Below are 13,334 nucleotides of genomic sequence, written 5' to 3' on the forward strand. Positions count from 1 at the left end.
CCCTTACTGCACGATCTATAAAATTACGTCTCTTTAATCTAGGCATGGGGGATGTCAGTCTGAGAGTCAGGGTTAGTCTGCAGCTGGGTGAAAGAGGAGCGATTACGATAGAGGAAACCAAGTGCTAGATTAACTTTAGCCTGCCACATTTGATATGTGTTTATGAGAAGGATTGTTTTAACTGTACATTCAAATGAACAACATTGGCCGCTGTTCTCCTCTGTGTTGCTTTGTCGTTGATATATTGTCCTATTTTGCTTGCACCTTTGACCTGCATCTCTTGCCTCCCTCTCAGCTGGGCTGCTGACCCCTACCCAGAATTAAGGAGAGGGAAGAAGCCGGCCAGGAGGGAGCGAGGAGAAGTTCACCTGAAGAACGCTGAGGTGAAGGACAGAATAGAACTGGACACAGGGAAGTCACCAGCAACATCTGCATCATTATCTTCCTCTGAGAATCAGAACTGTTATTAGTAAGTGGACAATTTTCATACACCCCTGTTGTAGCTTTTTATGTCCCCTAAAGGTGTTTTAGATCTGGAAATGGACACCAAGTACAGACTCAATACATGTTACAAATTCAAAGGGTCTGTCCATGCTCTCGAGCGGCTAGATGTTCTTTACCATTCAGCCATCAGATTTGCCACCAATGATCCTTATAGTACACATCACTGCACTCTATACTCCTCTGTAAACTGGTAATCTCTGTATACCCGTTGCAAGACCCAGTGGTTGATGCTTATTTATAAAACCCTCTTAAGCCTCACTCCCCCCTATCTACTGGGTAGTCGGTGGTTGCTGAAAGAAGAGCTACTGCAGCCCTCATCCTCCACATACAACACCCGTTCTGCCAGTCACATTCTGTTAAAGGTCCCCAAAGCACACACATCCCTGGGTCACTCCTCTTTCCAGTTGGCTGCAGCTAGCGACTGGAACGAGCTGCAACAAACACTCAAACTGGACAGTTCTCTCAATCTCTTCATTTAAAGACTCAATCATGGACACTCTTACTGACAGTTGTAGCTGCTTCGCGTGATGTATTGTTGTCTCTACCTTCTTGACCTTTGTGCTGCTGTCTGTGCCCAATAATGTTTGTACCATGTTTTGTGATGCTACCATGTTGTGTTGCTACCATGCTGTTGTCATGTTGTATTGCTACCATATTGTTGTCATGTTGTGTTGCTGCCATGCTATGTTGATGTTTTAGGTCTCTCTTTATGTAGTGTTGTGGTGTCTCTTGTCGTGATGTGTGTTCTGTCCTAGATTTTAACATTTTTAATCCCAGCCCCCGTCCCCGCAGGAGGCCTTTTGCCTTTTGGTAGGTCATCATTGTAAATAAGAATGTTACTAACTGACTTGCCTAGTTAAATAAAAGGTTAAATAAAAAATAAATAAATACAAAAAAAGATAATGAAGCTTTCTGAATGATGTGTATGTGTGTGTGTGTGTGTCGTTAGTTGTGTGAATGTGTTTGTAGTACCACTACCAACCTTGTCTCATGGTCTCCACCTGTCCCTCAGACAGGAAGCTGAGCATGGCGCGGGAGATGGCAAGGCGTAGCGCCCCCGCCTGGCTGGAATGGCCCCCGCCACTCACACTGCACTGCATGTCAAACCTCCCCAGCACCCCCATGAAGTGGAGGGGGAACATCAACTGCTCCCTGTCAGGGGGAGAGAAGGGAGGAGAGAATGAGGATGGCAGAGAAGGGAAGAGGAGAGGGATGGAGAGAAGGGGAGAGGAGAGGGATGGAGAGAAGGAGGAGAGGAGAGGGATGGAGAGAAGGGAGGAGAGGAGAGGGTAGGGGGGGAGAGAAGGGAGGAGAGGAGGGAGGGAGAGAAGGAGGAGAGGGGGAGATGGGAGAGGGATGAGAGGATGAGATGGAGAGGAGGGATGAGGGGATGGAGAGGAGAGAAGGGAGGAGAGATGAGATGGAAGGAAGGAGGGAGGGATAGATGGAGAGAAGGGAGGAGAGGGATGAGATGGAGAGGAGGGAGGAGGGATGAGATGGAGGAGGGGGGAGAGGGATGAGAGGATGGAGAGAAGGAGAGGGATGGGAGAGGAGGAGATGGAGAGAAGGGAGGAGGGGAAGGATAGGAGAGGAGAGAGGGAGGAGAGGGAGGAGAGGGATGGAAAGAAGGGAGGAGAGGAAGAGGATGAAAGAAGGAGGAGAGGGATGAGATGAAGGGAGGAGAGGGATGAGATGGAGGAGAGGGATGAGGAGAGAGGGATGGAAGAGGAGGGAGAAGAAGAGACGAGGGATGGAGAGGAAGGGAGAGAGAGGATGGAAAGAAGGGAGGAGAGGGATGAGATGAAGGGAGGAGAGGGATGAGATGGAGGAGAGGGATGGAGGAGAGGGATGGAGGGAGAGAGAGAACGAGGATGGAGAGAAGGGAGGAGAGGAGAGAAGAGGGATGGAGATGAGGGAAGGCAGGGTAGATGAGATGGAGGAGAGAAGAGGGATGGAGAGAAGCGAGGGAGGAGAGGATGGAGATTGAGAGAAGGGGAGGAGAGGGATGGAGCGAAGAAGGGTGAGGGAGGGATAAAAAGATTGAGGGAGGGAGGGAGAAGTGGAAAGGAGGGAGGAGAAAGAGGAGTTGGTTACGAGAAAGAAAGAGAGAGAGAGAATAAGAGGGATAACAGGATAAGAGAGAGGAAAAGGGTAAGTAAGTCAGTCAATGGAGTGGGCACTGGACACTGAGATACCAGTTATCAACAGCAGTAGTTGTCTAGAGGATTGTAAAGAGCTGTGGTGTGTGTATAGAGTCCTGTTAACCTCTGTTAGAGCCACACAGTCATATTTAGATCACTACAGCAGTCACTCTTCTGTCTCAGCATGAAAAAGACAGATGAGGGGTGTGTGTGTCAATGTGTATGGAGTGTGTGTTCTGGCCCACATCCCAGCAGACTAAATGAAAGGCGTATTGCTGACACAGTCAAACCACCGTCACCCTTCAGGTCCTATTAGTCCTGTCTCAGTCTGTCCTCAGCCCAGGAGATACACACACACACACACACACAACACACACACACACACACCACACACACACACACACACACACACACACACACACACACACACACACACACACACACACACACACACACACACCTAACCCACTCAGTTGTGTAATTAACTCTGCTATATCCCAGATAATAAAGAGGCTATAACGCAGTGAAGTGCAACATAAAGCTACTTTTCAACAGTGTTTTGTTTGAAAGTGGCACGTGGCACGGCGTGCACGTTAAGGAAGGATGGGGAGAGGAGTGTGGAAAGAAGCAGGACTTGTGGGAGAGGAAGCACTAACGAGCCATGTCAATCCTCTAAAGCTTCCTCTCTGATAAGTCTCCTACTTCATCAGTACTGGTCTGAAACACATGCTATTGAAAGCATTACGGTGGATGTCTACTGGGAAGGAATACGGACCGGTCTTGCAGGACAGGGAAGTAGTTGACATAGTTTGTCCCGTTGATGCTGATGGATCCTGAGCCGCTGTCTCTCAGTAGGAAGTACCTGTAGCGGTCTTCCTCCTGCCTGGGAAACACACACAACTTATTATCCTAGATCTCTCTCTTCTACCATGAAGCCCTGGCCAACCAATGACTGTAGGTCATTGGTTGTAGATTAGACCTGGATTGCTGTAAAATGTAAATAAATGCTATGTTTATTGATCCATTGATTGATAAAAGCCAATCGTATTAATTGATTGATTGCTGTTTACCATCTCCAGTGCTGTAAGCCACTCCGTGCTGGTCGTACTGTAGGGGCTGGACCTGCTGCTTGGAGGACTGGATCTCTAGCTGTCTGCGGTAGCGCTGGACAAAGTCCTCCTCCACAGAGCAGTAGGGCAGAGACAGCAACCTCTCCATCAGCTGGATGAACCGTGCATACTGACGAGAGAGACATACAACATGGAAGAATAGGAGTTSCCCCTAGACGCTGATCGTGGGTCAGTTTAGCATTTCCCTGACTAATGGTAAAGGTTAGGATTGGTGGAGGTGAAGCTGATCCTGGATCTGTAGGGGAAACATCACCCCGGAGCGTAAGAACATAAGTACACACGCCTAGTTTCTATTGGCGTTGTAGGGCTCTGTTCAGTATCTAAACAGCAACCTCTWGTGGTGACTAGGTGAACTGCATCATACCAGTAATACAGTATCTAGCAGGCCAACAACCAGGTTTCCAGCCAACCTTCTACGTGAGTAAAGAACATGTTAGATACAAATATTGGAAGGCATGATGGAAACAGCAAAGTCGTCGGTAAGCTCTCCAAATATTGATATAATAACCATCATATGGAAGTAAACTTGGAGTCACGTGATGACATCATCCAGTTTATTAGGCTACAGATGAAATAAATGATGAACTTCACAGGGTGGTGAAAGTGCAAGGTGATGAGTTTGATTCTCCTTTCCAATAAATATTGAGGGTCTTATTCTGGTGACATGATGATTGATGCTTGGGTGCCTTTTGACAAATTAAACGAATCTCGCTCTTTAGTCCATAATAATCTCATCATGTAGGCTGTACCCACAATGTATCTGCTAGCTGTTGGCTAGAGCACATGCCAACACCAGGGTGCACAGTCGCTATATAACGCAACATTTGTGACAAAACCATCAGTATTGTTGAAAATGGGAAAAATTCATTTAACTTGTATTTYTTTTATTTGGTACATGGGGATTTAACTGCAAACTTTATTTTTATGTGGACTACCTAATCACACACTTTTATCCGCAACAATTCAATTTGATRGAATTGATTATTCTCTGGTGGGAAAATGCACATTTTATTTATGCAGATTTTTGAATATTCACATGAAAATCTGGTGCTAATTGGATGGAAACCTAGCTAGTGATATCTAAGGTCTTTTCCCTCAGTAAATACTATCACAGCAGAACTGTTGAAGTGAGAAGGAGAAGGACCAGATATCTGGATGGCATTAAAAGAGTTCCTTCTTACATCGTGTTCTGAGATGGTCTCCACCAACAACTCCTCCAGCTCTTCTTTCAGCAACCACCGACTACCCACCAGAGAACTGAACATAGACAGTTAGATACACACACACACACACACACGTATCAATATTCACTGGTGAACTTATTTCACTGCTCTGTGAAAACAACTATCCTCACATCTGCTTGGTATCCTGGGTGAAGAGACCCTTTCCTCTCAGACGGTCCTGGTGCTTCTCTACTGCCAGGGCTTTAGTGAAGGTGTCCTGAATGGGACAGGAGGACACAGACAACCAGATGAAACAACATGGAACACCCTATGGTCTATGAACCTTTCACTCAATATTAACAATGTGTATTTGTGTTGTATCAAGAAAAGACCCGTATTGAGTACATTTTATATTCTGACACACACACACCCACCCACACACACACCCACACCCTAGAGATAGAGAAAGAGAGAGGATTCTCCATTATGAAAGCAGATCCCATATCTGTCCCCATCCATGGCTGGATTTAATTGGGTGGGAAAATTGAATTGGGRAGCACTTGGGCTAAAGCTTTCTCCCCAAGAAGCCGCCATGCGGAGCGAGAGGGCTAGCTACCCGCTGTCTGCGGGCATGCGGAGCGAGAGGGCTAGCTACCCGCTGTCTGCCGGGCATGCGGAGCGCGAGGGCTAGCTACCCGCTGTTGCGCGGGCATGGGAGCGAGAGGGCTAGCTACCGCGCTGTCTGCCGGGCATCGCGGAGCGAGAAGGGCCTAGCTACCCGCTGTCTGCCGGGCATGCGGAGCGCGAGGGCTAGCTACCCGCTGTCCGCTGCGCCGGGCACGCTTGTTCTAAATTGGCATGGAGCCCACGAGCTTGGCGTTAGCCCATCAATCGCGGTACAGTACGTTAAGGCTGGTGATAGAGGGCCCAGACCCGACCCGAGCCGTCAGCCTGGCATTCTGTCACGTCCCAAAGCAGCCTCAACTCCCCATCCCCCCCACGCGACTCGGGTGAGAACTCATTTCCTGTCCATATTCAGCAAATGTTTGTTTAATTCCTTCTTGATAGAGTGGAGTCTAATCCGCCGCCACCCGCCACAGAGAGAGAGAGGGGGGGGGGGGGGGGGAGCAAACATCAAGCAAAAACCAATTTGTGTCACAAAAAAAAGAAGTAATAAAATAATCTTTATAAAAAGGGAGGGCAGGTGGTGTGTGAGGGGGTTTGGCGTTACACATTTGTGAACACTGGGCCCTACAATGGCTGGAAATGATTGAGGTATAGAGGCCTGGATGAAAAAGAGGAGGATAGTGGAGACAAGCAGAGAGAAAGAGATACAGAAAAGAAGAGATACAGAAGAGAAATGAATGCCTCCTACACTTGAACATTTATACTCAACTCTCGACTCACTTCTAGTTCCGTCAAATTCAATAAGCAGTGTGAAGCAGCACCCTGTTAGCATGGTGTTGATGTGGCTTCACAGTGAGCCACATCAATGGGTAGGGGGGGGTAGTCGGGTACCCCTGGTTCCCCTCAGCAGTGGGTAGGGTAGGGGGTAGTCAGGTACCCCTGGTTCCCCTCAGCAGTGGGTAGGTAGGGGGTAGTCAGGAACCCCTGGTTCCCCTCAGCAGTGGTAGGGTAGGGGTAGTCAGGAACCCCTGGTTCCCTCAGCAGTGGGTGGGTAGGGGTAGTCAGGAACCCTGGTTCCCTCAGCAGTGGGTAGGTGTAGGGGGTATCAGGTACCCCTGGTTCCCCTCAGCAGTGGGTAGGGTAGGGGGTAGTCAGGTACCCCTGGTTCCCCTCAGCAGTGGGTAGGGTAGGGGTATCAGGTACCCCTGGTTCCCCCTCAGCATGGGTAGGTAGGGGTAGTCAGGTACCCCTGTTCCCTCAGCGTGGTAGGGTAGGGGTATCAGGAACCCTCTGGTTCCCCTCAGCAGTGGTAGGGTAGGGGTAGATAGATGAAGAGGCAGTGGAGCAGTGAGGGGGCTAAACCCAACAGAACCACAGAGCACTCAACCTGGAAGCCTCTTCCTCATACACACAGCCAGCTTTACACCCCAATGACTTGGCAGAGCTGTGTGTGTGTGTGTGTGTTGTGGTGTGTGTGTTGTGTGTGTGTGTGTGTGTGTGTGTGTGTGTGTGTGTATGTGTTGTTGTGTGTGTGTGTGTGTGTGTGTGATGTATTATGGGGTCGGGGAGGAGGTGTTGTGGCTGTAAATACAGTACTGTGCACATGTAAGTGGATGTGTGTTTGCGGAGTTAATAACACTCAAATGTTGGGATTGTGATTCTTCCAGAGGTATCAAACAATATGTTGTGTAGTGAGAGAGATGCATAGAAAGAGGGGGAAACAGAGAGAGTAGTGACCCGTCCCCCTTTTAATCTCTGACTCAGTTCTCCCTGCAAGGCACACTGCGGTGTTTGTTGTACATGGTTGGGTTGCACTACAGGGTCTGGGCTGAGAGGGGGAGGGGGAAAGAGAAAAGCCAAGAGTGGAGGGGGTGAGTTCCCCGTCACGGAGAAGGAAGAGAAAGAGAGCAATAGAGAGTGTAATGTTGACTGTTATTTTTTTATGGTTATTTCACTTTTGTTATTATCTAGTTAACATATGTTTTCATGCCAAAAAAGCCCTTAAGTTGAATTGAGAGAAAGAGAGAGTAGTTTCCCTCAGAGAGACAGACAGCCCCTCCTCTCAGACACTGGTCTGACATCCCTATTTAAACTAACAGCAGGAAGCCAGGTGTTGCTGCAGGGCATGGGAAGGGGGGGGAGTTGACACGGACAAAATATTGCCAGGTACAACACTTCTTATCTGCAGAGAAACACACCTCTGTCTAGGTCAAATCACCATATAAACAAGAGGAAGGTAAAACACACACTTCTTCTGCCAGAGAAAACACACTCTGTCCTAGGTCAAATCAACCATATAAACAAGCAGGAAGGTAAAACACACACTTCTTATCTGCCAGAGAAACACACCTCTGTCCTAGGTCAAATCAACCATATAAACAAGAGGACAGGTAAAACACACACTTATATCGTATCTAGAGAAACACACCTCTGTCCTAGTCAGTCAACCATATTAACAAGAGGAAGGTAAAACAGCAGCACCTCTTATCTTACCAGAGAAACACACCCTGTCCTTAGTGGTCAAATCAACCATTGATACAACAAGAGGAAGGTAAAACAGCACATCTCCTTATTCTACCAGAGAACACACAACCTCTGCCTAGGTCAAATCAATCCATATAAAACAAGAGGAAGGTAAAGAAGGGAGAAGGAGCGGGTGTGAAGGAAAAATACAGAAGCATTGGAGGGATCTAGGGTAAAACTGGGTGGGTAGAGGTGGGTAGCTAGCTAATCTACAGCACCGGTCTCCAGGGACCCTCTACCTCTCTGGTGAATCCTCAGGGCAGCGCAGCTCTCATCCAGGCACAAAGCCTGACTATCAGCCATGGTAGTACCCGAGCCAGGCCTGAAACACGGATTTAGGACGGGACAGAGGGGCCCGTCACAGACACAGTCACGCCCCCTGCCTGTCTGCACCCTCCCCTACCTTCCACAACCCACCTCTCCCAAACCCCCCCCCCTTCCTCTCACACTGCTTCCTATCTCTCACCATCCCACCTCCATCCACATCTCTCTCCATACCTCCCTCCCTCCCCCCTCCTCCTCACCCGGCCCTCCTGCTGTATTCAGCTGTAGCTCTGGCTGTGTGTTGTGAAATGGGATGTGACAGGAGCACCTTTCCCTGGGGACCATAAATAAGGCCCTGGAGGCTAAGACCTCCAGAAAAACTTCCACCCTCAGTCTTTCTCCTCCCGGTCTCTCTCCCACACACCCAGTCTACTCACGTGCATTAGAGTGTAGTAGGACTGCTTTCCTGTGTAGAACAGAAAGTGGAATGGCCGTCCATCTGCGCCCCATTGGACAGCTAGAGATATGTGTGTGTGTGTGTGTGTGTGTGTGTGTGTGTGTGTGTGTGTGTGTGTGTGTGTGTGTGTGTGTGTGTGTGTGTGTGAGAGAGAGTGAGTGAGAGAGAGAGAGAAGGGAGATTGGAAAAGAGAGAGAGAGAGTTAGGCCATTGGTGTAAAACCGCTTTACTTTGTCTAGCCAATCACTGTTAGAGATTGAGGAAAAACTCGGAGGTCCCCCTGCTGGTGATGTTGTGAAAGTGCAGCTTTCACACAGCGTGAAAGGACCATAGGAGTAGAACAATCCATCTCAGTTGTAAATCTATTTAAAAGGACCTACCTCTCTGTTTTGGAAACACCTCATCCGATGCTGGAAGAAATATGAAGATTTTGATCATCTATATGAACCTTATGAACGTTTCTGAGTTATAATACACTTCTACATGAGACAGAAAACGGAGACAGAGGCTATCTTACCTTCATCGTGGTTTGGCTTTTGCTCAAACAGGCCGGAGGAAAGCATATGCAATGCTTCTCTGGACACAACAGGAGTTTCGGCTTTTAGACCACCAGGTGAGGGAACATTGTATCAAACAGGCTCTTAAAGCCAGAAACAGGAGAAATATTATTAAATCCTACGGAGGGAGAAACATTTAGTTTAAACAGCCAGCTCTAAACAGGGAGAAACATTTAGTTTAAACAGCCGCTCTAAAAGGGAGAACTTTAGTTTAAACAGCCAGCTCTAAGCAGGGAGACACATGTAGTTTAAACAGCCAGCTCTAACAGGGAGAAACATTTAGTTTAAAACAGCCAGCTCTAAACAGGGAGAAACATTTAGTTTAAACAGCCAGCTCTAACAAGGGAGAAACTTAGTTAAACAGCCCAGCTCTAACAGGGAGAAACGTTTAGTTTAAACAGCCAGCTCTAAACAGGGAGAAACATTTAACAAGCCTGAATAGAAAGATACGCAGACTACAGAATCGCTTCCCAAACACAGGGAGAACTATGCTATTCTACGTTTAAATCTAGCCCCTACCTCTCAATAGTAGACAGAGTGGGAGATAAACATTTATTAAGCCTAATATACCACGAAAGAGCCTTCAAAGTCACTATGCACTAAAGTATACAGAGGGATGAAAACATAAATATATTAACACATGCCATCGCATCTAAACAGGGAGAATAACATTTTAGTTTTTTTAAATATACACGCACAGCCTACTAATACCCGCGGGAGAGAAACATTATTAGGTTTAAAAAGAGCAGTGGCCATGCCCACTAAAACAGGGGAAGAGAACAGTGTTAAGTTTAAGAGCATGCGCTTCTCAGCTTGCTAAATCTATGGAGAGAATACAATTCTAGCTTAACACGACCGGACTTGAACAGACGAATCATTTATGTTTAGAGCAGCCAGCTTCTCAACTAGGGATAGAAACAGTTCTATGTTTCCTAAACCGAGCCAGCTAAGAGCGAGTTGGAGAAATGCAAGCCAGCTACTTAGTTTAAACAAGCGCCAACGATCTCTAAAGCCAGAGGAGGAAGACAATTCCACTTTTTCCACGCAGCTCTTTAAATCTCCGCGCCGAGAGAAATCATATTTCTAGCATCTAAGACGATGCTCGGAGGCCTAAAGCACCAGAAAAAGGGATAGAGACCACGTGTTAGTTTACACAACCACCCACAGCTACTAAACAGGGAGAAACGTTTAGTTGGCACAAAAGCCAGCTCCTATAGCTAACGGAGAAACCCATTTAGCTTTAAACAACCAGCTCTAAACAGGGATGTCAACACTAATTTAATCACAACGCACTCTAAGGCAGGCATGAAACTACATCTAGTCTTTAACAACCCAGTCTCTAACGCAGGACCCGAAAACATCTTAGTTTAAACTACCGCCATCTGATACTCAACGGGAGACAACAATTATATCCACAAACCCGACTCCTAACACACGGCCAGCAAACATTTAGTTTAAACAGCAGCCTCACACAGGAGAAGACATTTAGTTTAACAGCCCCAGCTCTAACAAGCACAGGGACGACACTTTTAGTTTAGAACAGCCAGCTCTAAACAGGGAGAACACATTTAGTTTAAACACCGCCAGCTCTAACAGGGAGAAACATTTAGTTCATAAAGCAGCCCGCTCTAAGCGAGGGAGAAACTTTAGTTTAAACCAGCCAGCTCTAAGCAGGGAGAAACATATTAGTTTTAAAACAGCCAGCTCTAAACAGGGAGAAACATTTAAGTTTAAACAGGCCAGCTCTAAGCAGGGAGAAACATTTAGTTTAAACAGCTTAACAGGCATGACAGCATCTAAGCAGGGAGAACATTTAGTTTATAACAGCCAGCTCTAACAGGGAGAAACATTTAGTTTAAACAGCCAGCTCTAAACAGGCAGTAGTTAAACAGGCCAGCCTAAACAGAGACAAATGATCGATTAGGGACACCAACCACCCGAGCCACTGCCTGTTCACCCCGCTATCATCCAGAAGGCGAGGTCAGTACAGGTGCATCAAAGCTGGGACCGAGAGACTGAAAAACAGCTTCTATCTCAAGGCCATCAGACTGTTAAAACAGCCATCACTAACATTTAGTGGCTGCTGCCAACATACTGAATCATCTCTAGCCACTTTAATAATTAAAAATTGGGTGTAATAAATGTATCACTAGCCACTTTAAACAATGCCACTTTACATAATGTTTACATACCCTACATTACTCATCTCATATGTATATACTACACWCTATACCATCTACTGCATCTTGCCTATGCCATTCGGCCATCGCTCATCCATATATTTTTATGTACATATTCTTACTCATTCCTGTACACTTGTTTGTATAAGGTAGTTGTTGTGAAATTGTTAGATATTACTGCTTGGTCGGAACTAGAAGCACAAGCATTTCTCTACACTCGCATTAACATCTGCTAACCATGTGTATGTGACCRATAACATTTGATTTGAACCTTTAGTTTAAACAGCCAGCYCTGAACAGGGATAAATGATAGTAGCAGCCAGGCTAGCTAACAKGTTCGAGAGGAGACACTCAAGTCTTGTAAGAGTTCAGATAAAGGCTAGAGGGAAGTTCCTAGAGAACAGCAGTGAAAGTTAGAGGGGAGAGAGAAGAACAAACAAACAGCTAGGTGACAGGAACCAGAGGACAGACTAGAGTCACCAGTTCACCCTAAGTTCACACACTCACAGCCAGTCTCCTTGTGAAGGCAGCAGAGTGGAGCCAGGTCATTAGTGCTGCTACAGATGGCACTACTCTTGACAAGGTGGGTGTGTGGTGTTTGTGTGTGTGGAGGGGGTCTGAATGTGTATGTGTGTGTGTGTGTGGAGGGGGTCTGAAGGTGTGTGTGTGTGTGGGGGGGGGGGGAGAGTCTGAAGGTGTGGTGTGTGTGTGTGTGTGTGCGCGTGTCTCTGAAGGTGTGCATTTGTGTGTGTGTGTGTTGGGAGGGGACAGACAGGTAGTGTCCACCCTGCCACTCTTCTCCAGCCAGTCTGTTCATCCTCCTCTCCCTCATTTTTAACTTATTTTGCTCCTTCACTCTGTCTGCTCAATTAAGAGAGGGAACAGGTGCTAGAAGGAGAGAGCATGCTGCAGCCTTTTGGGCTGTCAAGACGAGGGGAATCAAAGAGAGAGGAGGGAGGGAAGGAGAGTGAGAGGTGGAAAGGAGAGAGGCAGGTGAGGGGAGGTAAAAAAGAAGAAGACAGGGGAGGAGGAGAGTGGAACACTGTGCCAGATGAGGCAGCACCTGTTCATTTCATACCCTAGGCTGCAATTGGCAGAGTCCCCTAGGGAGGGACAGAGAGGGGAAAGGGAGAGACCTTCTCCTGCCACAGATTTCACTGTGTTGTTCACAGCACTCTAGATTCCTCCACTCTGTCTCAACTCCATCGATGTCAATAAAACAACTTAAAGAGAGTACTGCTACACAATAGTTTCTGCACAGTGCCTAATTTCGAAACTAAGTTTCCCTTTTTATTATCTCACCTGCTAACACTTGCATTGTTTGCACTAATAGGAATGTCACATCAAACTGAACCAGAGTCAACAACACACAGTCGCAAGTCCCCCTAATTCCCCCTCCAGTGGACCCCATTCCCTCTCCAGTCTCCCCCTTTTTCCTCTCACTTTCTCCCCCCATTTCCTCTCCAGTCTCCCTCATTTCCCTCTCCAGTCTCCCCCATTTCCCTCTCCAGTCTCCCCCTTTTTCCTCTCCAGTCTCCCCCATTTCCCTCTCCAGTCTCCCTCATTTCCCTCTCCAGTCTCCCTCATTTCCTCTCCAGTCTCCCTCATTTCCCTCTCCAGTCTCCCTCATTTTCCTCTCCAGTCTCCCTCATTTTCCTCTCCAGTCTCCCCCTTTTTCCTCTCCCCAGTCTCCAGTCTCCCTCATTTTCTCTCTCAGTCTCCCTCATTTCCCTCTCCAGACTCCCTAATTCCCTCTCCAGACTCCCTCATTTCCCATCTCTCTCCCTC

The 13,334-nt window shown here is 47.3% G+C and overlaps 1 protein-coding gene across 1 annotated transcript in view; it reads right to left on the bottom strand.

Moving 5' to 3' along the window:
* Positions 1 to 1,443: 1,443 nt before the first annotated feature.
* Positions 1,444 to 13,334, bottom strand: part of mrps9 (mitochondrial ribosomal protein S9) — a 19,057-nt gene continuing 7,166 nt past the window's right edge. The window contains 8 exon segments of the mRNA XM_070440369.1: positions 1,444 to 1,656; positions 3,421 to 3,502; positions 3,505 to 3,528; positions 3,716 to 3,884; positions 4,957 to 5,032; positions 5,130 to 5,215; positions 8,790 to 8,869; positions 9,190 to 9,219. Coding sequence (XP_070296470.1) covers positions 1,479 to 1,656; positions 3,421 to 3,502; positions 3,505 to 3,528; positions 3,716 to 3,884; positions 4,957 to 5,032; positions 5,130 to 5,215; positions 8,790 to 8,869; positions 9,190 to 9,219 — 725 coding nt within the window. The 3' untranslated portion in view covers positions 1,444 to 1,478.

Source organism: Salvelinus sp. IW2-2015, unplaced genomic scaffold, assembly GCF_002910315.2.
Source record: "Salvelinus sp. IW2-2015 unplaced genomic scaffold, ASM291031v2 Un_scaffold2474, whole genome shotgun sequence".
NCBI lineage: Eukaryota > Metazoa > Chordata > Actinopteri > Salmoniformes > Salmonidae > Salvelinus > Salvelinus sp. IW2-2015.